General features: G+C 46.5%; 1 protein-coding gene across 6 annotated transcripts in view; it reads left to right on the forward strand.

Annotated features, from left to right (window-relative positions):
• The first annotated feature begins 10 nt into the window (after positions 1–10).
• PGBD5 (piggyBac transposable element derived 5) overlaps positions 11–14,807 on the forward strand; it is a 107,128-nt gene continuing 92,331 nt past the window's right edge. For all 6 annotated transcript variants that reach the window (XM_073879071.1, XM_025850868.2, XM_073879067.1 and 3 more), the window contains exon 1: positions 11–354. In XM_073879071.1, coding sequence (XP_073735172.1) covers positions 36–354 — 319 coding nt within the window. In that variant the 5' untranslated portion in view covers positions 11–35. The remainder of the gene's footprint in view (positions 355–14,807) is intronic.

Genomic DNA, 14,807 nt, shown 5'->3' on the forward strand with positions numbered 1-14,807 from the left:
TGTGGGGGGCGGGCGCGCGGGCGGCGGCCGGGGCTATGGCCGAGGGCGGCGGGGGCGCGCGGAGGAGGGCGCCGGCGCTGCTCGAGGCGGCCCGCGCGCGCTACGAGAGCCTGCACATCTCCGACGACGTGTTCGGCGAGTCGGGCCCGGACAGCGGCGGGAACCCCTTCTACAGCACGTCTGCCGCCTCGCGCTCCTCCTCGGCCGCCTCCTCGGACGACGAACACGAGCGCCCCGGCCCCCCGCCGCCGCCCGGCGCCCCGGACGCGCAGGAGCCGGAGGAGGACGAGGCTGGCGCGGGCTGGAGTGCCACGCTGCGGGACCGCCCGCCCCCGCGCTTCGAGGACACCGGCGGTAAGGCGCGGCCCACGGGGGCGGGGGCGGCCCGGGGAGGCGGGAGCGCGGGGCCGGGAGAACTCCAGGCGCTCGGTGGGCCGGCCGGTCGGTTGTTCCTATCAGCACACAAATGGGGTCGCGGCAGCGGGGATTTGAAGTGCGAGAATCAGTCTGACTGCGTGGGGGGGGGGCTCCGACTTGCCCGCGGGTGGAGAGGATGAGGCGGAGGCCGGGGCCAGCACCCTGCCGCTGGCAAAGACGGGGGGGGGGGGGGGGCTTCCCTCACTCGCCAGGAGTGTCCAAGCCAGTCACACCTGTGGGGTCGCACTTAGGGGTGCGTTTGAGTTAGGGTTTACTAGTTGAAGGGATTCTGCAAACCTGACGCGGCTTGTATGTGTGTTGCGGGGGGGGGGGGGGGGCGCGTAAATCATCCTGTATTGATGGCCCCAGAGCAGCCTTACCCAGGTGCCAGGGGTGGGGCAGGTAGCCTTTGGAGGGAGGCCCCGTGAGAGCCTCTGGAGAGGCCACCCCAGGGCGTCTTCACTGGCTCATGTTTTCTCTAGTTAATCTGAGAAACTTTGTCCGTGCCTTTCAGGATCACTTGCTAAGAGCAGGGAAGAGTGAAAGGACAAGTTTAGCAGCGTTAAGGAGGAGGCTCTTGCGTCAGAAGGCACTTTCATGTGTGTTCAGCTTACCGACACGGTCATGGTCAAGCCCCTGATATCTGGAGGTCGCAGGAGTGCTGGCAGCTGAGGCTGCTGGAGGTCCTCTTTTACTGCCTCCTTTTTCCGGAGGTGGTTCTAAAACGTCTCTACTTAACCCTGCAGAAGCTCTGTGGCCTCTGTGGCCTCTGCCCTCTGGGAGAGGTGGAGACTAGCCAGCAGTTTCCACCTGTCCCTTGATGCTTTTTGTTCCTTGCTCAGCAGCCCTCTGTGGCAGGCCCTTGTTTCTGCACACCATTTCTGTGTGTGGAAGAGTGTGCAACCGGTGTTGTTGAGGACCAGGGAGTGGCCGTACTGGGCATGATGCGGCTTTTCCTGTGGCTCTCCCTGACTGTTGTTCAGCCGCAGGAGGGCAGGCCCAAGGGACCCCTGGCTGGTGCCTGGGCTTGGATCTGGACATGGTGCTGCAGCCTGCTGGTAGGCTGCTTGGGTTGGCTGGACTCTCTCAGCAGGGAGTGGTCTGCCAACCTCCCACAGGCAGGCTGCAGTGTGGACACCCTGAGCTACAGCTGGGCTCGCAGGGTCCAAGTTAACTGTGCAGTGTTTTGGAATGGTTAAATTTAACAGCATGTTCTCATTTAGGCTTTGGTTAAGAGTTTGGGAATTTTCAAAGTCACTCTGCATAATCCTTTTAAACCTCCTACATTTTCCAGAATGTCATAAGGGTTTCCAGCCCCAGATGGCTGTTTTCCATTAAATTAGCTCTTTAAGAATTGTACATACCCAGAGCTCTGGTTTGGCAGACTTGATGCTATGAGTGCTGTGATCCAGTTTTTGATCTTGGAACATGAGATACATGTCCTCTTGTTTCCCTACCTCTCCCGGGAAAATAGGAGAATTGTGTTAGCTTAAGCCTGATTATGAATAAGATCCATGAGTGTGTTGGTGTGAGAAGGATGAACGCACCTAAATGAATTTTCAAGCAATATAATGTCTCTTAGTAACCTATACTTCGGAGAAATTCTGCATCAGAGCAATATAATCTAGCCACTGCAGCACTTAAATGTTCATGAAGTGCAGGATCATATGTCATTTAGCATTAGGTTCAAATTCTGCTTCCTTCGGATGTTCACTGAGCTCACACCTGGACCTGAGAATCACAGGCAAGCGCTTTAACCAAAGACATTAGTGGTTATTTGATGGTATCTATACCCAATTTTGTTTTCCGGTTTTGTGTGGAAGCTTGCTTTTAATATCCAGCCCTGATGAAGAATTTCCTTTCTTCCTTGAAACAGTCGTTCCCTGAGGGAAATTTGGGATGGTGGTGGAGGGGTGAGGTTGATGGCTTATTAAGTGTGAGTTCAGATTGCCTGAAACAATGGGATATGATTTATGGGGGCTGAAAATAGATGCTGGGCAGAGAAAACCCTTGTGCCTGGTGGGGGGGCGGGGGGAAGAGATGGACACGTTTATTAAGAGGCTGAGAGCTGCACCCTGGCCACTCTGAGAGCAAAGAGGTTCAGGCTCTGAGGTTTTTTCAAAGTGTAGAATCTAACCCCACTTTGAAGGAATGCAGCTTGGGCCTTTCTTCCATCTTTGTTCCCTGGTTTGTTGACAGACCTCACTTGGCCAGTGGGGTAGGATAGGGAGGCAAGCAGGAGGGTGGCATTTTGATCTGTAATCAGCCCTCATAAAAGAAAATCTGTAGCAGAAATGGCTGTTGCTGCTAGAATCAGATGAGGAAAGCAAAGGATTCTACACTTAGGGAACAGGCTTCCTGCCTGCCTTCTGCTGTAAAAGCAGGTGTATGTGTGTAAATAAGTGAATATGTATGTGTGTGACTGTGTCTTACGGGTAAATCTCTATTGCTTGTGCTGGTTTGGGCTGGTTGGGGCTTTTTGGGTTTTTTTTTTTTTTAATTAGAGATTACAGCTGCTGTCTGGGAGCCCTCTGATGACCTAGAGTCCCTGTGTGTGAGAGAGGTGGAGGCATTGGGCACCACTGAGCTTTGATCTGCACTTGGAGTGCACATAGTAGGGAGACACTTGGTGCCCAGCTGAGGGGAGGGGAGGAGGGCAGACAGGCAGAGGCATTTCTGTGGTTCAGGTTGAGACTCCTCCGCTAGCTGTTCTTCTAGTCTTGCCAGACTCTTCCTTCTGTTTTGTCCATGTATTTAGCTTCCTGGATCAGGCGCTCCAGAAGTGCCGCCAACAGTTATTGGTAGAGGGGTCCTCTCCTTCACCCCCTTCTTTCACCTCCCCGGGTTCTGGTTGTGCTTGGAGATATGGGTCCCCTTGAGATGATTTAAATACAAAGACCATGCTTGCGGGGCTGGCTGACGGGCTCTTAACCCCTGTGTGAATGGAGGGTCAGCCTGGGAGCTGGAGATGCTTGCTGGGAGCCCAGGGCCCAGAACCTTCTCATCAGACTTGCAGCTCTCTCTCTAAAATAGCCCCCTCAAGCTGTCAGCCTCGCCTGCCCACTGTGCAAATAACCGACACAGCATGTAAGCTCACTCTTTGGAAGCAGCATGAAATTCAGGCCGGCTGCTTTTTGGGCTTCTGCCCTTTTGGTTTCTTATTCTGAGCAGTCTTGTGATTCGTTCTCTCTGAGGAGGCAAAGGAACAGGCAGATTCACAGATGCTCAGGGGCTCCCGCGTGTTCGGCTTTGTCGATCCTTTGTCGTGGCTGGCTGGGATCTGTGCTGTTTGCTTTTTCTATTAGAGGCTAGACTTCATAGGAGTGTGTTCTCCGTGTACATGTGTACATGTCAGGAACCCTCGGGAGGTATGACCTTGAGAAGCTGGAGAGGACCACAGGGCTCTGAAAATTAACATTGTGAAATGTTTTGTCTTAGAGTTTGTTGTTGATTTATTTGGCCTGAAGTCTTTTTTGACTAACAAGTAAGAGGAGAAAAATCTTTCTCTTAAAGCCAGAGTTAAACGGATACTCTCATAATGGATTTGTGAGTGGAGGTACCTGGGCCCCTGTCGTTGTCCAGGATAAGCAGCTGCACCTTTAGCTCTGTACCACGTTCTGTGGCTCCAGGAGGAACTGGGAGTCTGGGCGAGCTACAAGGTACATCTTATACAGTGCTGCAAAATAATCAAGCATGTGCCACCACCACACAGAATTCAGAGAAGGGAGCTTCCTGGAGAGAGGTTCTGTTCAGGTGGTGGGCATGACGCTGATTATAACCAGGGGTCCCATTCATAGCATGCTTTTCCTCATCGTGCCGAACCTTCGAGAGTACTCTGAGAGAGCCAGTATCACCTCCACTTTACAGAGAAACACAGATAGGTCTTTTCAGTCAGGGTCTCGGGCGATGAGATTACCTGGTGAAGTGGTAGCCTTCTAACTAAGCAGACTTGATCGTTCAAGGAAGGTCGTGCCTTTTTATTTTTTTCTTTACAGCATCTAAAACCTTTTTCAGTCAGAAATACTTCCATATTTTTACGTGGAATTGCTTTTAACTTTTTTTGGGCGATATGCAGTTCTGTGCGGTTTAAGGCATGTATGGATTTGTGTAGCCAATCCCCACAGTCAGATAGGAGACAGAAAATCTAGAATTTTATCTCTTTATTTAATCCCTGCTACACCTCAGCCATTGTGATGAGAGTTTAGAGTGTTTCTGCAGGTAGCAGGGCTTTGAATACATTGGGAATCTGGGGGTTGTGTGGGGTCTGGTACTCAGTTTTAAAGTAGAAAATTCACCTTTATTTTTAAGAAGTGTGATTATATATTTTTTTTCTTATTAATAAGTAATATATGTACATGTTAGGGAAAAAATGATAAAATTTTAAGAAATCCCATAATCTCTCATTACCCTAGATAATCATAGTTAATTATATTGAGTATATCGTTCATGTATCTTAGATTACATCTTGTTGGGTGACCTGCTTTTTAATTGTAATTAATATATTGTAAACATTTTCCATTTAAATTTTCAAGTGTCAGTTTTAATGAGTCCATGATGTTACACAAGTTCCCTCTGGATAGGTGTTGAGTTCATTGCCCCTTCCCCCTTATATTTATTATGCTACGATAAATATTCCTGAAGCTTAGGTTTGTGTGCACATCCTTAGCACATTCCTTAGCATAAAATGATCCAAACAGAATTGAATCAGGACACACTGTAAGGTTTTTGATATCTGTGGTGAAATAGCCTTCCAGAAATGCACACTCCTGCCGGCAGTACACCAAAAAGGCTTAGAAGGTCTTGCTTAGAGGACCCACCAAAGTGCGTGACTCCTGCTGGTAGGGTGCTCTTAGAGGACCGATGCATTTAATAAAGCTTCTTGAGGTGTAACACACATAGAGCTCATGAGTCGTAGTGCACAGCTCAGTGCGTACACCTGAGACCCAGATGAAGATCAGGAACGTTCCCAGCACCCCAAAGATTCCCTCCTGCTCCTTCCCAGTCAGTCACTCTCTGCCTCCAGGGGTGATCATTATTCCGACTTCTATTCCATCACCATCGATTAAGTTTGCCTGTTACTTTGGTCTGGTGGTTCAGTTCATCAATATATCTGTGCGATTCATTCTTATTATTGCATGTCACAGTCTTTAATTTTGTATTGCGTGTAGTATTCCACCATATAAGTACTGTAGTTGGTTATCCATTATCCTGTTAATGGTGTTTTACATTGTGTCCAGTTGGGGCTTCTGTGGGTACAGCTGCTTCAGACATTCTTCTGTTTTTGATGGACGTATACGTCATTTCCGTTGAGCACATAAACCGAGGAGTAGGTTTGCGGGGTCATAGATCAGATGCAGGTCTCACCCTCGGCACTATTGTCCTTATGGGCTGGGTGACGTTTTGTTGAGGAGGCCCGTGTTGTGTGTTGCCAGATGTTTAGCAGCGTCCCTGGCCCCTACCCACTGAACGCCTGGTGGCACCCTTTCCTCCAGTTACGGCAACCAGACATTTCTCCAGGCATTGCCATATCACCTGCAGTTGAGAACCACTGCTTTATTTTTTTTTATTTATTTTTTGAAAAGATTTATATATTTATTTATTTGAGAGCGAGAGAGAGCACGAGCAGAGGGGAGAAGCAGAGGGAGAGGGAGAAGGAGGCTCCCTGCTGAGCAGGGAGCCCGATGTGGGGCTCGATCCCAGGACCCTGGGATCATGACCTGAGCCGAAGGCAGACACTTAGCCAGCTGAGCCCCCCGGTGCCCCAAGAACCACCGCTTTAGTACATACTGCCAAACAGTGTTCCAGGGTATACACCCACCAGCGATGTACGAGACGTGCCACGTATTAATTCAGCAAGCATATTGAACCCTGCTGGGATAAAACGATAAATAAAACCTGTCTCCTGGGGTTCGATAGGAGAGACAAAGTGAAGAAAAGGAGGAAGAGTCTCTGGTGAACAGTGTGATCCGGTAAACATGGATTTCTATGGGATTCCGGAGGTGCACCACCTGATCCAGCTGGGTTGCGGAAGAAGCGGCACCTCTGATGGAGGCAGCCCCTAAGCTGCATCTTGAAGAACAAATAAAGATTGGTCAGGTGAAGAGGAAAGAACGGGGCATCTCAAACTTGGGCAAAGGCCAGGAGGGGAGAAGGTATGCTACTTGGCCCATGAGTGGCCCCACTCTTTTCCTGAACTGAGCATCCTGACCTGAAGCCTTTTCAGTGAAAATGTCTTGAAATGTGACATGATGTAATTTTTATCATATTGCAAGTAACTGTAGCTGGAATCTGAGCTCCCAAGTTCAGGCATGGATATAGATGTTACCTGCAAATGCTGGAGCCCATGCAGAGGGGGATTTGGCAGGTTTGGTGAGAAATATGAACGTAGAGAGGATGAAGTCTGTGGAGAAGCCCTGAGGTCTCCCCTTGAAGGAAGGCAGAGGGAAAGGGACAACTCAACTTGTATTGGCAGGAGGAAGCATGGTATTACCCTGTGGTGGGAGGGATGTTGTACTAAAAGAGTAACAGTTTCCCTAAAACATCCTGTAAGGTAGAGATGATGCTCCGCCTAGACTGGCACATGGTTACAGAGAGCCCTTTTCTGCTTTGTGACTTTCAGGAAGAATTGTTACAAAAGTAGGAATCTCGGGCCATATTTAGTTGTATGTTTAATAAATCGCTTTACTAAAAAGTTTAGAACTGCAAATCTTTACACTCTAACTGGGACAACATCACTCCTTGGCCAGGATATTGGAAACTTCATCTGCTTTGATTTCCAGCTTCTAGTCTTGTTGATACTCCTGCCCCATCCCCATTTCTTCTGTGGAAGAAGAGCGATCTTTACAAACATAAGCCCATCCACTGACTCTTCTGCTTAAACCTTCCAACTGAAGCCAAAGGGAATTCCAGAGTCCTTTGCAAGGCCTCCTCCATAGCCTTCATTTCCAGTGTCCCCTTTTGTCCCCTGTCCTGCCATCAACACAAAATCTATTCATTTCAGAGCCTTCGTGCCTGCAGGGCCTGTACCTGGAATGTTCTTCATGGAAGCCCTTGCTTGTTAGTTTGGTCTTGGTTCGGATGTCACTGTCTCCAAGAATATAAAATCACTACCTTCCCCCATCCCTCTTCGCAGCCCCATAAGCTAATGCATTTCCCATGTGGGATGAGACCTTGGATGTCTTGGTCACAGTTAGGACATGGTGAGTCCTCGACGTTTGTTGAATAAAGGAATGAACAGAAGAATAGATGGACACAGAGCTAGGTTGTTAAAAGTGAGGGTGGGACTCAGCACCAATAAAGAAATGTCTACAAGGAGCTAAGCATTTTCTACATCCCAAATGGTGGAAGAGAGGTTGGGGCAGCTCTTGAGGGGAACGGATTCCTTACTAGGAAGGTACTGAAGCAAGTCTGGGATGTATTTTACAGGGTTTTCTGTCCTGTATAGAAAAATGAACTTGGCCTTGGAGGAACTGTCCAAGCATTGGGCTCCTGCCACCTGCCCACCTTGTAAGAGCTAGAGACCCCCAGACAGGAGTCTGTTAGAAACTTGCAGGGGAGCCAGCTTCTTGCACCCCTTTATTTAACAGGTGCTTGTATGTCAAGTACTTTGTGCCAGATAGTGTCCCAAGCACTTCCTTTTTTTTTTTTTTAAGATTTTATTTATTAGAGAGAAAGAGAGGGCACAGGCAGGGGGAGGGGCAGAGGGAGGGAGAGGGAGAAGCAGACTCCCTGCTGAGCAGGGAGCCCAATGCGGGACTCCATCCCAGGACCCTGAGATCATGACGTGAGCTGAAGTTAGACGCTTAACCGACTGAGCCACCCAGGCGCCCCTAAGCACTTTGTAATGTGTGTAATCCTCAAAACAATCTTGTGAGGTATTATTATCCCTATTTTTAACATAAGGAAACTGAGTCACAGAGAGCTTAAATGACCTCAGGTGAGCTAGTTCCTTTGGTTAGGGGACAAGGAAGCATCATACTTAGAGCGTGAGTACGGAACACAGTATATGCTGGTCAGATCAGCTAATTAATGATAAGTCCCTTGCAAGGGGCCCCTGAAGACCAGTGTCATTCTCCAAACCTGTTTTGCCTATTGCCTGTCTTCCCGAGCAGTGGCTGCTCCTCGTTTCCCAGCACCCCTTGCAGTGAGATGGGGACACTGCCTGGATTCAGGACAGGGGAAAATGAGCCTGTGGACTCCACTCTCAGGCCTGGCCACGTGGAGGCTCCTCTGAGCCACACGTCAGAGATGTTGGGGGACCTTGTATCTAAATCACCGTTTGGAGAAAAGCCACTCACACATCAGTCATATATTTTTTTTTTAAGATTTTATTTTATTTATTTATTTATTTGACACAGAGAGAGAGAGAGAGTGCGCGAGAGCAGGAACACAAGCAGGGGGAGTGGGAGAGGGAGAAGCAGAGTCCCCGCTGAGCAGGGAGCCCGAGGCGGGGCTCGATCCCAGGACCCTGGGATCATGACCTGAGCCAAAGGCAGACACTTAACGACTGAGCCACCCAGGCGCCCCACATCAATCATATTTATCGTGGACTAAATTTATGTCGGCAAGAAATGAACTTCTTTCCTGTTCGATTCATCATACATCTGGTGGGGGTGTTGTTAGAACAGCCAGCTTAACTGGCACAGACGCTAAAGAAGAGAGGATTGATGGGGGAAAAGCAGATTCAGATCAGTAGGGCCACAGGCCGAATCACTCTGTGAGGATTCGTGAGGGGAAACCATGGAAAACAACCCGGAGAATAAAAATGAATTCTTTGTATTCTCTCAGGGAAATTCCCGCAGCAGCTCTGGGAGTGGACAGGTAAGATAATGCAGGTAAGCAATGTGCGTAGGGCGTTCTAGATGCAGATGTTTAATTGCACATCGATGGTTTGAGGCTGTAGATGGTTTAAAAGGGCTTGGTGGTCAGTTTATGGCTGGAGAGGATCCGGGGCAGAAGGCCTGGGCTGTGCCCTGTGCTCATCCTGTGATTTTGGGTAAGTGGCTCAGCAGAGTCCATCATCTATGTAGGAGCTCCTTCCCAGAGTTCTGAGAATCAGTAAAGATGTGTGGGGGAGCACAGAGCTGGTGCTTCATTACAGGCAGCTTTATCTTTCTTCCTTTAAGCTTTTGTCCTGTGTGACCAAAATGCGCATGGTGGATATTGTGCTACTTAGAAGATTTTCAAAACTTTTTAGCAACCAGGGACCTTAGGACAAACCCAGGGTACGTATTATCAGCCAGTGGAAAGTGGGCACTGTCTTTGAAGTCGGGAGTGGGAGGGCCTCAGAGCCCACCCCACCCCCAGGTGCCTCCCGCCCCTTGGCAGCCCCTCAGTTCCTGAGGCGCCCTGTGAGGCACCACTGGCTGAGAATCCACCTCATACCCTAATGTTAAGGGCCTTCAGCTGGAACCCCGGTCAGGCGGGGAGAGCGACCCCAGGCGCAGGGGACTGAGGCCGCTGAGAAGTGCCCCATCCTTTCCAAGATGGTGAAGAGGATACAGATAGGTCAAATTCTGACATTTCAAAGCCGCCCAAAAGCGTCCATGGCAAAAGTGATTAAAAATTGAATTATTTTGGATGGCATCGGAGAGGGAGGACACCTGTTTTCTTGTTTAGGAAGCTTACAAAGAGAAGATCAGGGATTGGGATAAAGGATGATTTTCTGGAAAGAAAAAATGTAAATCAGTGGAATTGTCTAAAGAGTGGTGAGAGTCTTGCTTGTAGATGTTACTCCTGCGTTTGGGGAAGGTGGAGGACACGTAACATCTTCAATTTAAGTTTTCCTGAGAATCCCCAGCTGACTTGGGGGGGGGGTGTCCTATGTGACGATTCTGAGCTTCTGTGAGTGAGCAGACCTCCGCTCCAGAGCCACATAAAAAACAGTCCACACCTCCTTCCTCTTTTGCCTCTAATAAAACTTGCTTTCCTCAGGTCCCAGCGTTTGAGGCAGATAAACATGTTCCCTTTCGTTGGCTCTTAACTAATATTTCAGCAGGACTTCCAATGTGTTTTCCTTGGCTGGCTGGGAAGCTGGACCACGATTTATGGCATCTTAGGGGACATGCATGCAGAATTCCAGTGGGATTCTGGAACAGAACCTAATTGGAGATCAGAGACCTTTGCAGTGAGAAGCTTTTCTTTAAGATCGAAAGAGGTGCATGTTATACAAACACGAGCAAGCGTAAGTTCACACTATCTATCGAAAATTTATAGACTCATTATCTTCAAGAAGGCTGGCAGATAAGAAATAGTTTCTGGGAAAGATGCAGGTAAATTCAGGGAGATGGCAAATTACCCCAGGGAAACCGGAACGTCTAAAGAGTATGACCCAAACTTTTTTTTTTAGGATTTTATTCATTTTTTTGGCAGAGAGAGAGAGAGAGCCAAAGAGCATAAGTGGGGGGAATGGCAGAGGGAGAAGGAGAAGCAGGCTCCCTGCTTAGCAGAGAGTATGATGTGGGGCTCGATCCCAGGACCCCTGGGATCATGACTTGAGCCGAAGGCAGATGCTTAACCGACTGAGCCACCCAGGCGCTCCCTGCCCAAACTTCGAAGATGGTGTGGGAGATACTTTGGTGGGAAGGACTGAAGATCTGCAACTGTCTTTGATTCTCTTTCTCGGGAAGGCATTGTGATGTGGTACCCAGGGCTTTTTAGACAGACACATGCTTGGGTGCCCATCCCAGCCCTGCCTCTAAAGTGACATTTCCCAGAGGGCAGCTGCAGGCACCGGGTGATGTCACACAGGGTCAGTCACAGGAGGCACTCAGCAACCTACCCCTTCCAACATCTTGCTGGGTTTGGAAGAGTGGTATCAACGTCCCTGACATCCCTGCTGCCAAAGGACCAACCAGAGTCACATGCCCCATGGGGCATGCCAACATTCCTTCACTATATCAGGTTATTGGCAGCAAGGTTGGAAGATTTTTAAATCGCCCAGGAAACTAAAGCAAACGGCTCCTTTTAAAGAAGTTTCAGAATGCAGACTTCATACCATGTTTTGAATACGTTTCATTCATTTGGCAGATACTGACAGAGTGCTTTCGATGCGCCCAGCGCTGCATTAGAAACTCTGACTTGAGAAGTTAACAAGAAAGGATTCCAGCTCAGCCAGCATGGAGTCTAGTGATGAACACAGGTGGCCCTCAGATCATCGTGACGCTGAGTAATAGGTGCTCTCATAAGAAGGATGTCCTAGGAGCTGAGGGAATACCCCGGGGGAGCCAAGCCCCGACACTTCTGTAGAGCCATGGTGAACATGATGGATGCAGATGGCTTCAGGGGAAACCAAAGGACTGCTCAAATCCCTGCTCCTTAACAGCTCCAAGTGCCCCCGCCCGCCCCCCGCCCCCGACAGAATGGAAGCCCGGAGTTTTGTTCTGGATGGGGGTGGACATGGCCATGCCTGAGCTCTGACCTGCAGCCTATGGGCTGATTCCCATGTTCATTAAGGAGTACAACGAAAATGTAATGTCACCGACAAGAGTATCTTCCCGGGCACGTTGGTACTGGGAAAGCCCGTGAAGGCTGTGCAGTTGAAAACAAGAGTACCTTTTTTCTTGGTAATTCTAATACTGTGTAGCAGTGTTTTAAAAATTATACACGTGAAAGGATCCAGTCTTATTTGCATGCATTGGTATCATACACCATTTTTAACTGCAGTCCTTGTTTTACCTTCTTCCCTGTTTGTTAAAATTCTCCTCCTCACCGCTGCCTTTGTCCCTATAATCCCTGTTGACAACTTGATGCTCATCCATGAATGCGTTTGTCCGTACCCACGCATGCATGGGGTTTTGTCGCTGTTTAATGAATACGGGCTCATTTTATCTACCTCTTGATCAAGTGCTTCTCGTTTGGTAATACTTCATGAATAACTTCCTTCTGTTGTCTTAATTTTTATAAGGAATTGCTGCTCAACTTTTCTCAGATGCCTTTGTTTTTATCAAATGCATTTATTGCTATGGTCTTCAGAGTTTTTTCACAGTTAATTTAGTGATGAGGTAAATGTTACTGATTTTCTGGTCTTGAGCTCCCTGTATGTTCCTGGAATAAATCCAAGTTGGTCTCAGGATATGTCCCTTTGGTAGATGGCTGACTTCTGTTATTTGCTAACATGAGTTCAGTTTCTGTAACTAATCTGTCATAAGCCAGATTCGTTAATAGTTTCACCTCTCATCCCTCACAGGTCTGGGTATTAAAATTATGCTCAGCTTTATAAAATGAATTGGGTTATTATTTTTTAATTGCCTGTTGTCATTTAACAGTAGATGACGGGTTATTCAGCTGCAAACCTGTCTGGTCTTGGTAATTCTGAATTTTCCACTTCTTGAATCATTTTGATGATTTTGTTTTTCTAGGAAATCATCATTTCTTCTAGGTTATCAAATTTGTCAACATAAAATGCCTTGCAGTTTAATGATTCTTTTATTTGCTTTTATATTATGCATTTGCTTTTATATCTCTGTTCGTAATGCTTATCTGTTTTGCATCTCTCTCTCTTTCACCCCTACTCCCTGAAACCCCCCTCCCTTCCCCCTCCCCCCCCCCCACATTTTCCCTCTCTCTTATCCTTAATAGGACATGTGAAGTCTTTTATTATTAGTCTTTTCAAAGAAACACTTTGAGTTTATTTGCCCCTCTTACATTTTATATTAGTTTTAAATTTTATCTGTATTATGATTACTTCCTTTTTTTGATTTATTGAACTGTCCTTCTCTAATGGGGTTAAATGAGTACAAAGTTTCTTTTATTAAAAAAATGTTTGAAATTGAAAGCAGTTAACACTAAAATCTCCTTAGAGTATAACGTGTGGTGTTTCTGTAAGTTTTGGTATGAAAAAATCTCCTTTCCATTGCTTTCAAGATTTTCTTCAATCCTTTTTTTGATTTCTTCTTTGATCAAAGAATATATTTCTTAATCTCTATGTAGTTACAATTTTTTTGTTACCTAGTTATGTAATTCTGATTTTACTGGATTGTGATCAAAGAACTGTCCTTTAAATCTTTAATTTGGAAGACTTGTAAAGGTTTTCTTTGTTGCCAAGTATGCAATTAATCTTTACAAATGTGGCATTTCATAGGTGTAAGAAAAAAAATGTATGTTTTTTGAGGGAAGTAAGGGTGTCTTTCTATTTTCTGTGTATCCTTGTTTTTCCCTCTCTAGTAGATATTCCCATTTGAAGAGCTAAAATTTTACCATGTTCTTGCGTTTTTAGAGTCTTTAGGTATCATGTTGTTACATGTATAATACCTACTTATGCCTTTTATATATTCTCTCCAAACTGTGTCTGTAATAATGTCCTTCTTCATCTTAGTACCTATAACCTTAGATCCAACTTGTCTGCTACTAATTTTGCCATTCCTACTTCCTCTTTTGCCTGGTATCTCTTCGCCTGGTACATTTTTTTCAAACCCTTTTGCCATTTTAAGTACGTTTCTTGAACAGCATGGATATGTAACCACCCCCCACCCCCCGATAGGCACTTTAATTTAGTTGGAGAAGTCAATCTGTATACATTTAAAGTAATGACAAACAGGCATGATTTTTTATTCCCCCCATCCTATTTTATTTTGCTTTTTTCTCTTCCCCATTTTGATGTTTTTAATCAAGTTCATTCTTTTTCTACTTGATAAATATAGAAGTTCTTTGTATCTTTTGGATAACAGCTTAATTGAGATATAATTCACATGCCATACCACTCACCTGTCTGATGTGTACAATTTAATGGCTGTTAGTATAGTTAACTATACTATGCTAAACCATTAGCACATTTTCATCATCCCCAAAAGAAACCTTTAGCCATCACCCCCAGCCCTAGGCAACCATTAATGTACTTTTGGTCTCCATAGATGTATCTATTCTGGAAATTCCATATAAATTAAATTATGCAATATGTGGTCTGTTGTGACTGGCTTCTCTCAATTAGCAGAGTGTTTTCAAGGCTCATCTGTGTTGTTGCACATAACACAATTCTATTCGTTTTTAAGGCTGAATAATATTCCATTGACTGGATAGATCATATTTTATTTATCTGTTCATCAGCTGATGAACATTTGGGTTGTTCTTGCCTTTTGGCTATTATGAATAAACCCCAAACCTTCACGTATAAGTTTTTGTGTGGACATAGTTTTCATTTTTCTTGGGTATGTATGCAGGAGTGATATTGGTGTGTCATATGGTAACTCTGTGTTCAAAATTTTGGGGAACTACTAAACTGCACCATTTTACAAGCCCACCAGCAATGTACAGCAGTTCCAAATTTTCATATCCCTGCCAAGACTTGTTTTGGGGTTTTTTTTATAGTAGCCACCCATGTGGATGGGAGGTGGTATCTCATTGTGGTTTTGATTTGCATTTCCCTAATGGCTAGTGATGTTGGGCATATTTTC

Source organism: Callorhinus ursinus, unplaced genomic scaffold, assembly GCF_003265705.2.
Source record: "Callorhinus ursinus isolate GAN/ISIS: 27379988/994484 unplaced genomic scaffold, GSC_fseal_2.0 scaffold32, whole genome shotgun sequence".
In the NCBI taxonomy this organism is placed as follows: domain Eukaryota; kingdom Metazoa; phylum Chordata; class Mammalia; order Carnivora; family Otariidae; genus Callorhinus; species Callorhinus ursinus.